Genomic DNA, 15,467 nt, shown 5'->3' on the forward strand with positions numbered 1-15,467 from the left:
GATGATTTGGAGCCTCGAGGGACTCAGTGGTGGCCACACGTCCGCAGATTTGTTGTTAATAACTCAATTTATTTAAGCTTTCATATTTGGGTTTTAATTATGTAACAAGACCATTTGGGGGTTTTTAACTTTTAATGGGCATTTGATTTCATATTTTAAATTTCTAGAATAAGAACATCGAATTTTCAAATAAAAACCTGCATTTCTATCCTTAAGGTGTTCAACTAAAGAAGCTTTCACGATTTTTAATCGGATGGGTTTAACTTAAAAACGGTTTCCACCATCAAGTACAAGGTTTCGAAAAAAACTCAGATGTGTCACACCAGATTCGACTGTAGCGTCTAGACCAAGTTTGGGGTGTTACATTTAGTGGTATCAGAGTCAAGTTACGAAACTCGGCTGTGGAATGGGTTTTTGTGGATTTGAATGTTAAATTTTGTGGTTGGAAATGTGGCACACTAAGTCTCCGGCACCAAATCAGTAAGTTTTTTGACACTGATTATTGTTATGAACTGAAATGTATTACTGAAGACCACCATAGGTAGTAGAATTACACTGAAACTCCGTAGTTAGAGTAGACCGAGATTATAGAAGACTGACAACTGTAGACAATTTTGTTCTGCGAAAACAAACTCTAATTGCTAATTTTATAACACATTGTTAATAATTATTGATATTATAAACTGATTTATAAGACTTTAAAGCAGACAATTTGCTATCGATATAAGCACAAGAGGTACTTGCGGAAGGGGTACACGAGGCCGCGGTAGAGGCTGAGGAAGTGCTAGAGATGGGTCTTCAGCATCGGGCCACATGCCGGCTAGAGAGGCACCAGCCTCGCCAGTAATTGAATCAGGGTCTTATAACCGAGCAGTTGGGGATAATGCTTTATCTCAAGCAATGCTACGAGTTCTTGAAAGGGTTGCTAGAGCAAGTACTGGATCTTTAGGCTGGGGGTCAATTTCGGAGTGACTCTGATCTAATGGAGCGAAAATCTTCAAGTGTGTTTCGGGTGTAGCCCCATATGTGGTAGAATATTGGTTAAAGGCTATCGAGCTAGTAATGGATGACCTTGAATGTACTTCAGAGGCAAAATTAAAAGGGACAGTGTCTTTACTGCATGATGAGGCCTACCAGTGGTGGTTCGCTGTGAGAGAAGGTACGCAAGCTGACCGTTTGACATGAGATTTCTTCAAAGCAACCTTTTCAGGGAAGTATGTGGGTGCAAGTTATATAGATGCCCGAAGGAAGGAATTTCTGAATTTGACTCAGGGGAATAAAATCGTGGCGAAGTACGAGGCAGAGTTTCTGCGGTTGAGTTGGTATACACGCGGGATAGTCGTAACTGAATATGAACGCTGTGTGCAGGTTGAGGATGGCCTCTGAGACGAGTTATGTGTGATGATAGCCCCATAGAGGGAGCAGGACTTTGCTGCCCTTATGGAAAAATAAAAAATTGACGAGGATGTGAAGTGCTTGAGCACCAGAACAGCGAGAAATATAGGGACAAAAATAAAAGGGATTTTCGACTCTCAGGTTCTTCTGGAAGGCCTGTAAAGAGGGCCAGGTTTGATGGGCTAGTTCGAGCGGTTCTTGGTATTGTTACAAGACCGCAGCTTTGCGCCGATTGTGGGAGAGCTCACCAGGGTGAGTGTTGGAAACGAACTGAGGCATGCTTTAGATGTTGGTCTATGGATCATTAGGTTAAGAATTGTATTCAGGGGTTTATTCAAACGAAAGATGTAGGACAGGGTCATGTTCAGCCTGTGAGAGGTGGTCAGCAGCCACCGACAGGCCGAGGTTAGGCCAGAGGTGGAAACGGGTTTGGTCGAGGTCGTGAAGCACCAGGCAGAGGTGCTGGAAACATTAAGGCGAGACAACCAGCCTTGGTCTATGCTGCTCGTTGCTGAAAGGATAGGGATGCCCCTGACGTCATAACTTGTATGTTGCTGATTTATAATTTACCATACACTACTTTAATTAATATTGGTTCTACACACTCGTATGTTACATGCACTGTGTCTGAGACGTTGGGTATTCAGTCTAAAAATATAGTTAGTGAAATGACTATGTTGAGTCCACTGGGACAACCGGTTGGGGTGAGTAAGTTGTTCAGAGATGTGCCCTTAGAAGTCCAAGGGGTGGTCTTTTCGGCAGATTTGACGGAACTGTCATTTGGGGAATTTGATATTATATTGGGCATGGATTGGTTAGTGAAACATTGTCTGAAATTGGATTGTGCTGCTAAGCGTATGGTGTTGAAGTCTACGGAGGATGAGGAGGTGACGACGATAAGGGAGTGAAGAGATTATTTATCTAATGTAATTTCTGCGTTAAGGGCCGAGAAGCTGGTTTGCAAAGGTTGCTAGGCGTTCCTAGCATATGGTAGTATTTTCGATTCTAAAGGTCCTTCTGTGGGAGATGTCGGAACTGTAAAAGATTTTTTGGATGTATTTCCTGAAGAGCTTCCAGGGTTGCCTCTAGATCGTGAGGTTGAATTCGGTATTGAACTCCAACCTGGAACAGCTCCGGTGTCCATTGCCCCTTATAGGATGACACCGAAACAGCTGGTGGAGCTAAAGGCTCAAATCCAAAAGCTATTGGATCGAGGATTCATTCGACCGAGTGTGTCTCTGTGGGGAGCACCAGTGTTGTTTTTGAAGAAGAAGGATGGATTATCGTCAATTGAACAAGCTGACTATCAAGAATAAGTACCCTTTACCGAGGATAGATGATTTGTTTGACCAGCTACGAGGAGCTACAATTTTTTCTAAGCTAGATTTCAGTCTGGGTATCATCAGCTAAAGATTAAGGATGCTAACGTGTATAAGACTGCGTTTAGAACTTGTTATGGTCATTACGAGTTCCTGGTGATGTCGTTTGGGTTGAAGAATGCACTAGCGACTTTTATGGATCTAATGAATTGATATTCCAGTCTTATTTGGATTAGTTCATAGTTGTGTTTATAGACAACATCTTGGTGTATTCAAAAATCGAGAAGGAGCATGATGCACATCTTCGTATTGTTTTGCAAGTTCTAAGGGAAAAGCAGCTTTATACAAAATTTAGCAAGTGCGAATTTTGGCTGCGAAAAGTGACATTTCTAGGACATGTAATGTTAGCAGAGAAAATTAGGGTGGATCCTCGGAAAATTGAAGCTGTAGTGTATTGGAAACCACCGAGGACGGTATTTGAGATTCGAAGCTTTTTGGGTCTGGCTAGGTATTACAGACGTTTTGTTGAAGGATTTTCATTGATTGCTACATCTCTGACTAAGTTACTGCATAGAGGGGTACCATTTAATTGGACTGATAAGCAGCAAGAGAGTTTTGAGAAACTAAAGGATGTTTTGACTAAGGCCCCTATTTTGGTACTGCCAGAGTCTGGGAAAGAAATTTACTGTTTACAGTGATGCGTCGCATATTGGCTTGGGTTGTGTGTTGATGCAAGAGGGTAGGGTGGTTGCTTATGCGTCTCATCACCTCAAGCCTCACGAGACAAATTACCCCACTCATGACTTGGAATTAGCTGCGGTGGTATTCGCACTGAAGATTTGGAGACATTACTTATACAGTGAAAAGACGATTATTTACATAGATCATAAAAGCCTCAAATATCTTCTTACTCAAAAGGAGTTGAATCTTAGGCAATGAAGGTGGATAGTTTCTTAAGGACTACGATTGTTCAATTGAGAATCACCCTGGTAAAGCTAATGTGGTAGCTGACGCACTGAGTCGTAAGGTTGTATCTGATTTGAAAGCAATGTTTGCTCGTCTCAGCTTGTTCGATGATGGTAGCTTGTTAGCTGAATTGCAAGTGAGACTGACTTGGACTGATCAAATTAAGGAGAAACAATTTTTAGATGTGTCGCTCGCTTCTCATTTTCAACAGTTGAGAATGGTGAGGCCACAGATTTTGGGCTAAATGAGAAAAGAGTACTATGCTTCCATCGAAGAGTATGTATATCGAGGAATTCTGATCTGAGGCAGTCTATACTGCAAGAGGCGCATAGTAGTCCATATACTATGCATCCTGGTGGAAACAAGTTATATCAAGATCTTTGTGAGCTGTATTGGTGGCCAGGGTTGAAACACGAAGTTACTGAGTATGTGAGTAAGTGTCTGACATGCTAGCAAGTTAAGGCTGAGTGTTAATTACCTTCTGGGTTACTACAACTAGTTAAAATTCCACTCTGGAAGTGGGAGAGGGTAACCATGGATTTTGTGAGTGGGCTACCCTTGACGCCGACTAAGAAGGATTCGATATGGGTGACTAAGGACCGATTGACTAAATCTGCCCATTTTATACCGATCCACACGGATTATTCATTACAGAAATTGGCCAAGTTATATGTGGCTGAAATTGTGAGGCTGCATGGTGTACCGGTTTCTATTATATCTGACTGAGATCCTAGATTCACATTTCGGTTCTGGAAAATGTTTCACAAGGCTTTGGGTACAAGGCTAGATTTCAGTACTGCGTTCCACCCTTAGACGAATACGCAGTCAGAGAGGGTGATTCAGATACTAGAAGACATGTTAAGAGGTTGTGTAATTGATTTTAGAGGCAGCTGGGAGGATTATTTTCCATTGGAAAAGTTTGCTTATAATAACAGCTACCAATCTAGTATTCGAATGGCACCGTTCGAGGCATTGTATGGTCGTAGGTGTCGTACTCTTACCTGTTAGACTGAGCTGGGTGAGCGGCGAGTTCTACGGCCAAAATTAATTTCTGATACAAGAGATAAGGTGAAATTGATTTGAGAGCGGTTAAAGGAAGCATCTGATAGGCAGAAGTCTTATGTAGACTTAAAGCGTAAAGATACCAAGTACTCTGTGGGGGATTATGTCTTTCTCAAGGTCTCACCATGGAAGAAAATTTTGAGGTTTGGGCGGAATGGCAAGCTTAGCCCTAGGTTTATTGGACCTTATCGAATACTTAGGTGGATGGGACCGGTCGCTTATCAACTTGAGTTGCCTCCAGAGTTGGATAGGATTCATGACGTGTTTCATGTTTAAATCAGAGGCGGTACTGTTCTGATCCCTTGCACATTATATCAGTTGAGGAAATTGAGGTTGGACCTGATTTGACTATCGAGGAGGAACCGGTGCAGATATTGGATCGTGATGTTAAGGTATTAAGAAAGAAATCTGTTCCACTGGTCAAAGTGCTTTGGCATAATCATGGTTCAGAGGAAGCCACGTGGGACCATGAGGAGGCGATGCGGCAGCAATACCCTCACTTATTCTAACAGGTAAATTTTGAGGCTGAAATTTCTTAAAGGGGGTAAAGTTGTAACTCCCTGAATTTGGGCCTAGAAGTAGTGGGCCTTGAGTATGGGTCCGTAAGGAGGTTGAATATAAGTATTTAATTGTGCTAGGAAATGACACAATTATGTGTTTGTTTCAGTGGTTAAGTGCTCTGTGAAGTGTCTGAGAAATCTTGGGTTCAAACCTAGGCTTTAGCAAAAATTTTGGTTTTAAGTGAATTAAACCCTGGATGCTTGGATGATGGCCTTTTCAATTATTGTGTTAAGTAAATGACACAAGAAACCATGTGGCCTAGTGGTTGTGGCGTCATTAAGGTTTCAAGGGAGCCTGGGGTTAAGTTTTGGCTCTTGCAACTTATTTTGGTTTTTCTTTTAAAGGAACCTGGACTTTGGCCTATAGATCTTATAATTAATAGAGGATATTTTGTGACACAGAAAGAGCCTGTGGTGGAGTGGCAAGGTGGTGTGTTGTGTAACTATGAGTCTGAGGTTCAAGTCCTAGGATGTGCAATGGAGTATTTATTTTACTGTTTGAGCTGTGTAGGAGGTGGAGTTGGACTGGAACTCTGTGGTTGAAGTGGTCATAAAAAAATAATAAGGAACTTTCCTAATAGTTGAAAGTAATCCTACATCGGGAAGCTAACATGAGCATTGGTGAGAAGCTGGCTTTAAATAAAATGAACTAGATGAGTTGGTGAGAGGGAAAGTGATTAAGACTCAATGCAGGATGTGCCAAAGTTGGTGATCGTGGACTTCGGCGGATTCTCATAAACAGGTGTGAATTCACGCCCTTCTTTGTAGGAAATCAACAAAAGCTGAAAAGCCAAAACTTCAGCATTTGAGGCCTCACGAGCATGCAACCGCTCGTGGGGTAAAATGAGCCCACAAACCATGGGCGATAAACTGTAGAGGCCGCCATGAGAGTTCTCGTGTACTAGGCCTAGATTGGCCAAATGGGCCCAATGGGCCCCGTGGGCTCGCTTGTGTAAATCTAACTGATAGGTGGGAAGTAGTTGTGCTTGTCATGTCATGTACATGGCATAGGCTGTTAAGGGCTTCGTTGGGTCGAAATGGACCGGGAGGACCCAACGAGCTCGTGGGCTCCATACAGATTAAATCTACGGTAAGTGATAAATTTTGGACTGGGCTATGTAAGTCACATAGCCGTAGCTAAATTTGGGCTAAGTGGGCCACACGAACATGTGGGCCCACTTGGGCCGAATAATGGGTCTTAGGCCATTTACACCGTTAGGTCTGTTTAGGTTACTTAAGTCGCTCGAGGGGACTGTAGACCTTTTTAAAGATCGATTATTTGTACCGAGGCCCCAGAGGGTAGAATGACCAAAATATTCTTGACGAGTGAAAATTACTATTCTACCCCTAATGGGTGGAAATGAGTGTTATACCTTAGAGGTAGGTTAATTGATGAGTGTATGATATATGCATGACTGTATCTGAGTATGGAACCTTGCATACACGAAATATTATAACATGACATACTGCATTGGGGTTGGGATTTTGATTTGGAGGAAGTACTGTTCTGGTGGCTTTGCCACGTATTTTGATATTATTGGCTATGCCACGTTTACCGCTATTAGCAGCTTTGCTGCATTACTATTAGCAGCTTTGCTATGTTACTACTAGTAGCTTTGTTGCATTACTATTAGCAGCTACGCTGCGATATTGGTGTGTTGGCTGGGTGGGTCGATTTATTCCCCACATGGTGAGTTGGTTGGTACAGGTGGTGAGCAGGATGGATTAGGTTGGGTTGCATACCTGTATTGTTATTATACTATTTTGGGCATAGGCCCACACTATTACTGCATAGGGCTTAGGCCCAAAATGTACTGTTACTGCATAGGGCTTAGGCCCAGACTGTACTGTTATTGAATAGGGCTCAGGCTCAGATTGTTACTGTATGCACTGTTACTGTTGACCGATAGGGGATTATACAATGAGTTTTCATAAACTCACCCTTCTTTTAACTGTGCAAGTAATCCCCATCCTTAGCCTATTTGGAGCCACGAGGGACTCAGTGGTGGCCACACGTTCGCAGATTGGTTGTTAATAACTCAATTTATGTAAGCTTTCATATTTGGGTTTTAATTATGTAATAAGGCCATTTGGGGGGGTTAACTTTTAATGGGCTTTTGATTTCATATTCTAAACTTCTAGAGTAGGAGCATCGAATTTTCAAAATAATAACTTTTCAAATAAAAACCTGCATTTCTAACCTTAAGGTTTTCAACTAAAGAAGCTTCTGCAGTTTTTAATCGGATGGGTTTAACTTAAAAACGATTTCCACCATCAGGTACAAGGCTTTGAAAAACACTCAGATGTGACACACCATATTCGGCCGTAGCATCTAGGTCAGGTTTGGAGTGTTACAGGCACCGATATACGAGAGTTAGTGTAAGACCATGTCTGGGAGATGGCATTGGCCTCGGTGCACAAGAGTCAGTGTAAGACCGTGTCTGGGACATGTCATCGACTTTGATGTGAGCCAGTGTAAGACCATGTCCAGGACATGGCGTCTGCACCTTACCCTATGCTTGTGGGTTATTTAATTTCCTTTAGTATTCCAAATGGTTCAACGGGAAATTTACGGTTTATTTTGGAAGAGAGGTTATGACCATGTTGTGAGTGGTACAGGTACTTACATGAAATTCATGAAATGCATGCTCAATTTATGTTGTATGATTAGTAAGGAATGAAAATGAGTAAGCTATGTTTATGATCTTGTTGAAAGGGTACAGGAATGTACTAAAAATTCATGAGTAATGAGCTCAATTTATATTGGACTTTTGGTAAGAATGTAAATGAGTAAGTCATACCTATGAGAATGACTTTGTGACGACCTTGTAAATATTAGGTCGATACCTATGGTGTATAATTATGTGGTAAATTTAATGGGTGATTATGTGTAAGGCTTTCAAGTAGAATTAAAATGGGACATGATATGTGTATCCCTTCACCTTATGGCCTAATGAATATGAAAAGAGAAATTGATTGGCACAAAAGCCTATTTAAAGATAATCATGAAAGGGTAAAATTAGCATTGAAACAGTTTTGGATTGCAACAGCAGTCCGACTTTGAAAATCCACAAAATATTGTGGAAATCGAACTAGAGGTTGAATAAAATATGAATTAAATCTTATTGAGTCTAGTTTCATATAGAAGAGTAAATAAAAGAAGTTCATATTATGAGATATTTGAATTGTTTTGAGACAGAGTCAGAATGATTTCGAAATCCCCTGTTTCGATTTGTGAAAATAATTTTGGGTTATAATTTATATTCTTAGAATCCTTAATGAGTCTATTTTCAAAAGAAACAAAAGGGAACATCTTCTGAATATTGTATGAGAAGATAATTAATTCTTAGTGAAAAAGGGTCAGAACTGTCAGACAGTGAAACAGGGATGTTACAGGCATTGACAAGGTACTAAGAGTATGAGATCCCCGAGCATCCTTATTAGTCCAATGTGTTAAAAAGGTAAATCAAAGAGGGTATGAGAATGAAATTGCTACGAGTAAATAGGCATGTACGTAAGCCTATAATTGTAAATTCATGATTATTGTGGAAATAATTGTTTATTTCCCATTGTGGTTTATAGTGCACATCTTGTGATGTTGGATATATGATAAATATAAATGATGATTATGTGTTAGGCTGTTGGGCCGAATTGAGATATGAGCTAATATGTTTATATGCTTGAATTGTATTTCAACGGGTATGTTAAAAATGAGAAAGTGTGTGACTATATTACGAGTGGTACAGGTATGTACACAGAACTCTTGTGAGGTGGATTTGGTGTATGATGAATTCTTGGTGAAAATGTACATGAACAAATTACTTGTGAAATAATGATAACATTGTGGCAAATTATCTACATTTATGATAAATGGATGCATGTTAAGATTTGATAATGATCATGTTATAGGCTTAGGAGCCTAATTAATTTGTTTTTTTTACGGTTCATTTCTGTAAATTGTGTTTCATTGGATATTAGGAAAAAAAATGGGCATAATTGCTGAATAAAGTCATTATGAGAACATAGTAAGATATGAGCTTAGACAAGTGAAAGGTGGTTGAACGATATGTTGAAATTATGATTACTCATAAATGATGTGCATGTGATTAGGAGTTTGGGAATAACTTGTTAAATAATGTGATAAGTTATATTGGAGAGACTATGGTGGTTAGGCTAATGCCAAGGCATGTAAATTGAATTTATAAGATAAAAGAATAAGCATTATAAACGAGTAAGTGGTAATCATGAGAATTAATACAATTTGTATTAATAATGTTCTTATGGATGGGTAAATTAAATGGATTTTAATAATTTTTTGTTATTTGCATATGAACTTATTAAGCTCTAAATCTTACTCCCCTTACTTTTTCATCTCTTATAGGTTAATTTAGCTAGTTCGGATTGGAGATTGCCAGAGAGACCTTCACACTATCAAGCTATCACTACGGGTATTGATGAATTCAAGTAGTTTGAGTCTATGGCATGTATAAGGACTTTTTCTTTTGAGTAATTAGGTCACTGTAAATGTGACCAAATGAGTTGGCCTAGAATGGCTTGTGGTTCAATTTGTATAAGGCCATGAGATGTGGCTTATATTGATTATTGGGTTGTAAACCTAATTGTTTGTACATGCATGTGTCTATGCAATTGTAATGTGGTTGATTGTTGTTTGTATGTGATGGAATTGTGAATGAAATGTATTATGACAATTAAGACTTTATTATGTCAAATAGGAGTAATTGTGACAGCCCTAATTTGACCTTAGTCGGAAAGTGGTTTCGGGACCACAAAACCGAGTCGAAAAAAAATATTAACCGCTAAATTTTGTGCTTATTGTATGTAAAAAGGCATGTGTGAAAGTTTCATGCTTTAATTTTATCATTTGTATGTGAAATTTATTAAATAGGACTCATGTGAAATAAATGTGAAAGATGATAGGTTAATTTCAAAGTGGTTTAATAATGCATGTTAGAAAAATGATGGGTTTGCATGTCAAATATCCATTTTTGACAAGTAGTGGCCGGCCATGATGAAGTGATATATAAAAATATGTATTAATTATTAGTTAATGGCTTTATATTTTATGATATAGATGAATAAAATGAAAATAATAATAGAAAGAATGGTGAAGAAAACAAAGTCTCAACTTTGTTCTTCTTAGCCGAACCAAAAGGGAGAAAAAGGGGAGCAAACATTCGGCCATTTGAAACCTAAGGAAGGTTAGTAAATCAAGTCAGATTTTTGAAATTTTAGTTTGTTTTAGGTTACTCATCATGCTACTTACTTAGCCCATGCCAAAACTTTGAATTTGGATGGTTGAATTGAACATTCGGTTATGGTAGATAAGGAAGGAATTTGATTTTTATCTTTAAGTTTTGATGAAGAAATTGTTGATGAAAGAAGTTGATCTTGTTAAAAACTATAATTTATAATACTCATATGTGTAATAGCCGAACATAGACTTTGCTTAATGTCTTGAACAAATGCCGATTAGGTGTTTTGAAATGGATAAATTAGGTGCTTGATTTCCTAAAGGTTCGGCATGGTACATGATATTTTTGGTTAGTATGATTTTGAATAATTTGGGTAATGTTATGTATAAGTAAAATTATTAGGTACGGTTTTGGCGGTATATATGTACAATTGATCTACTTAGCTAATAATATCTAGGGTGATAAATGATAAAATTCTTAATGACTTGTGTGAAATGACATTCGGCCAAGGACTATATGTGCTTGCTAATTCGGTTTAGGTGAAGAAAATATGACCGAGGTATGTGATTAGGTTGTGACTTATTATTGATCTTACTTTGGGGCCGTAAGGTTATTTTATAATGTGTCATAACATTTACTTAGTTGGTCGAGTTGATGAGAAAAGAATTTGGATATTTCTATATGATATCTTAAGTATATCGTCCATTTGGTAAAGTTGACTAATGGTTCATGTACGAATGCTTGTTTAGCCATATGTTATGTTTTTTTTCGACGTAGTATTAAATATATATATGATCATGTTATTTAAGAAAATCGATAATGCAAGGTGATCATCTAGTAACATGTTCGGTTGTAATAAGTGGAGCATAGGCATGATGTTAAAATAATAGTGAATAAGGTTATTTGTACTTTAATTGTACAATACACATGTATTAAATTGAATTGCTCAATTGAAAAATAATTAAATAAATTATTTTTGAATTTAAGCTCAAGAGCTATGGGGATCGAAATCAGATAAAGGAAAGGAGAAAGCAATCGAGTAGCCTATCCGTAACTGTTCAAATATACTCGAGGTAAGTCTTTGAGTAATGGAACTTAGCTTATGATTTAATTAAACAATGTTATATATTTATATATATAGCATAATAAATTGTGACTTAATGGTTTCTCTTGATTTACATATTGAAATAAATAGGTAGTGCATCGGCTTGTAGTCGTATGGTTATAGAAAATTCCGTAGAGTAGCGAAACGAAATCATGTTATTTGTATGAGCTATTGAGCCAAAAATGGAATGATGGATAATCATGTTGTGTTTGTGATCTAATAATGTAAATGAATTGTTAATGATTTATAATATAAATATATTTTGTGCATGACAATTGAGGATTATATCCGGGTTAACTCCCGAAGGCATTCGTGCTGGTTGTTATATCCGGGTTAAGTCCCGAAGGCATTTGTGCTAGTTGTTATATTCGGGCTAAATCCCGAAGGTAATTGGGTTGGAAATGTGCGATCTTGTCGTAATAATTTCTATTGATGTGCTTACAACCCTAAGATGATCAGGTATGTACCGTATATACATTGAAATTAAGTTAAGATTGACTATGAGCATGTAAGTGTATGGGTTGAAGTGTGAAGTAACATAAGTATGTGATTTTGCGTATTTGCATTTATTTAGCCTTGTAATCGAATTAGATGTATTCAGCCTAATTATGAGGTTAGTTGGGTAAAAAGAGATTATCTACATGATACAAATTCGTGTTTAAGGAAAAATTTAAGATGACATGTATGAACAATAGTGCTATATTTAATCATGACTACATTTAGTCAGAAAGATGATGAGCCTTATGAATGCTATGCTTTAGTTATAAATGATTCCATTACTTAAGACTTACTAAGCATCGAAATGCTTACTCTTTTTGCCTTAATTCCCTGTTTTATAGATTTTGTTCGTGAGCTATCGGACTCAGGAGATCCAAAGTCGAAGTCGTCCACTCTATCTAAACCTTTCGGTACTCTTGTAAATGAAGCTTGATAATGGAATGTATAGGATTGACTTTTGATGTTAATTACGTATCTTTTTGGCGATGCATATATATATAGCCATGCGAAAATGGCTTGTTAAGTTATTATATGCGCTCCACATAATTAATGTGTATGTGTGGATGATAATCGATTAATATTTTAAACGTTTTGATGTGAATTAAACTTTGGAATGAATTAATGTACTATTTAAATTGAGAAGATTGCTTTGCCTATTGTATAAACGCAATTCGAATTCAAAGGTATGCTATTGGAAATTACCTGAATATTGTGAAATGAATTTTCGTGCTTGTTTGGTAATATTCCTTACCCCTCCGGCGACGGATACGGGTTAGGGGTGTTACATTTTATTGGTATCAGAGCTACGGTTTAGTCGATTCTAGGACTACCGTAAAACGATTGGGTCTAGCTATACATGCCATTATGTGTTAATACGATAGTGTGGTGATTTCTGACAATTAAAAATGTTTTATTTTGTATAGAAATGGATCCCGGTCGAGTGATAGCTGATGATGTTGAGAGTGTAGTGCCTGCTCCTGCACGCGGGACCGCGCCGATAGACTCTCAACCTATAGCGAGCAATCAAAATGACAAGGCTAGACAAGCCTTTTATAACGTGATGAATGATTGGTTTAACCAATACATTTGAACTAATGCGGCTGCTCCACAACCCCCATTTCCAACAAATACACCGCCTTCACCCACGATACCTCCTGTAATTGATCAGATGAGGTTGAACAAGCCCCCGGTTGACAGAATTCGAAAGCACGGGTCTACTGAATTTAAAGCTACAGACTGTGATGATGCCGAGCAAGCTGAATTTTGGTTGGACAATACTATTCGAGTACTTGATGAACTATCTTGCACACCCGATGAATGCCTAAAGTGTGCTATATCTTTGCTACGTGATTACGCCTATTATTGGTGAAATACATTGGTTTCTGTTGTACCCAGAGAGCGGGTGACGTGGGAGTTCTTCCAAACTGAATTTCGAAAAAAATATATTAGTCAGAGGTTCATCGATCAGAAGCGAAAAGAATTTCTTGAACTTAAACAAGGTTCCATGTCAGTTACTGAATATGAACGGAAGTTCGTCCGACTTAGCAGATATGCTCGGGAATGTGTATCGTCTGAGGCTATTATGTGTAAACGCTTTGAAGACGGGTTAAATGAAGATATTAAAATGTTTGTTGGTATTCTTGAAATCAGAGAGTTCGTGGTACTAGTTGAGCGAGCTTGCAAAGTCGAGGAGCTTAGTAATGAAAAAGGAAAGCTGATGTTGGAACTAGAGAGTTTCATAAAAGATCTTCGGGAAAGCCTTTTCAGCAATCATCGAAGAAATTTCGAGATGATTTTGGTCGATCTAAGAACATTATAGGTTTTTCCAGATGAGACCGTGATCGACCTCCTATGAGTACGCGAGTCACCTCAGTTGCCAGTGTTGGAAATGATCGAAGAGATAGGACCGAGTGCAGATTTTGTGGAAAATGGCATTCAGGGAGTTGTAGATTTCATGATCATTCTTGTTATAGATGCGGATCCCCCGATCATTTCATCAAAGACTGCCCAAAGTTGTCAGAACAAAATGTGAATCAGAGTGCGAAACCGGGTACTGCTATAGCTCGAGGTAGACCATTGAGGAATGTGGGGAATGCTAGTAGCGGTTAAAGAGGGTCTAGAGATGCTACGACCAGATCTGAGGCTCGTACTCCTGCTAGAGCTTATGCTATACGTGTGACAGCCCTAATGTGACCCTAGTCGGAAAGTGGTTTCGGGACCACAAAACCGAGTCATAAGAATAATTAACCGTCATACTTGATGCTTATTATATGTGAATATGAATGTGTGGAAGTTTCATACTTTAATTTGGTCAGTATATGTGAAATTTATTAGTAGGGACTTATGTGAGACAATTTAGAAATGTGCTAGGCAAATGCTAAAGTGGCCTATTAATGTATGTGGGAAAGTGCTTGTACTTGCATGTCAAATTAGCCAAACTATAGGTAGTGGCCGGCCATGCTACAAATTATATAATCAAATGTGAATTTTCTATTAACTTTAATTAGCTAGATGCCATATTAGTATGGGTGATGTAATAAAATAAAGAAATGATAATTAAAGGAAGAAAATGGGTGAAAGAAACAAAGTCTTCATCCATGTTTCTTCCTAGCCGATTCTAAGGAAAGAAAAGAACAAGAGCATTCGGTGATCTTGAACTCAAAATAAGGTGAGTAGTTCATGCTAATTCTTGAAATTTTAGTATATTTTGAGTTAGTTCTTAAGTTCTTTGCTTAAGCCATGACCAAAATTCGAAATGGTGTGGTGTCTTGAGCATTCGGTTTTAGTTATTAAAGGATGAGATTGGGTTATAGTCTTTATGTTTTATGAAAAATTGTTGAAGAGAAAATGTTCAAGAAATGGTTGTTGTTCATGTTATTTGGATGAAAAAGAAAATGGTAGTTAGGTGAAGTAGAGTCTAACAAATGAGCACATATGTGCATTAGTTGCTAAATGGAGAAAAATCGGCTAACAAGTTGTGTACTAAGGCCGAATATGATTTTGGATATTATTGGGTAATGTATGTGTTTTGAATTGATGGAATGGAGAGGATGCTTTAATTGTGTTATGAACAATTATATGTTAAATTAAGGTTTGCTAAGCTAGCTATTAAGGTGAAATGCAAATGTTAGTATTTGATTTGGTAATAATCTGCTTGGGGACAGCAGCAGTAAGGTGATTTTGGAAAATCGCCATAATTTGTAGGAGTTGAGTTACAAGCTGAATAAATCATGTCATTAAAGCTTGAAGAGTCTAGTTTCTTACAAAAGAAACTATAAAAACAAAAGAGTTACCGATCTTGAGATATTTGAAGTCTTGTGGGGCTGAGTCAAAATGACTACTAGATTCC

General features: G+C 38.1%; 1 protein-coding gene across 1 annotated transcript; it reads left to right on the forward strand.

Annotated features, from left to right (window-relative positions):
* The first annotated feature begins 813 nt into the window (after nucleotides 1–813).
* LOC107963033 (uncharacterized) lies at nucleotides 814–5,251 on the forward strand. The gene is made up of 9 exons (XM_016899633.1): nucleotides 814–934; nucleotides 1,019–1,159; nucleotides 1,211–1,360; nucleotides 1,537–1,670; nucleotides 1,722–1,800; nucleotides 2,056–2,282; nucleotides 2,370–2,570; nucleotides 2,951–3,370; nucleotides 5,024–5,251. The coding sequence occupies exons 1-9, from the start codon at nucleotides 814–816 to the stop codon at nucleotides 5,249–5,251; spliced, it is 1,701 nt and encodes a 566-aa protein (XP_016755122.1).
* The last annotated feature ends 10,216 nt before the right edge of the window (nucleotides 5,252–15,467 follow it).

This window comes from Gossypium hirsutum, chromosome A06, assembly GCF_007990345.1.
Source record: "Gossypium hirsutum isolate 1008001.06 chromosome A06, Gossypium_hirsutum_v2.1, whole genome shotgun sequence".
NCBI classification, from domain to species: Eukaryota; Viridiplantae; Streptophyta; class Magnoliopsida; order Malvales; family Malvaceae; genus Gossypium; species Gossypium hirsutum.

Bases quoted from the DNA above. Each gene is read 5' to 3' on its own strand.
- LOC107963033 (XM_016899633.1), top strand. From the start codon at position 814: ATGCCGGCTAGAGAGGCACCAGCCTCGCCAGTAATTGAATCAGGGTCT. The intron at 935-1,018 runs GTACTGGATCTT...TTTCGGGTGTAG, and splicing joins TGAAAGGGTTGCTAGAGCAA to CCCCATATGTGGTAGAATAT. The intron at 1,671-1,721 runs GCATGCTTTAGA...AATTGTATTCAG, and splicing joins AGTGTTGGAAACGAACTGAG to GGGTTTATTCAAACGAAAGA.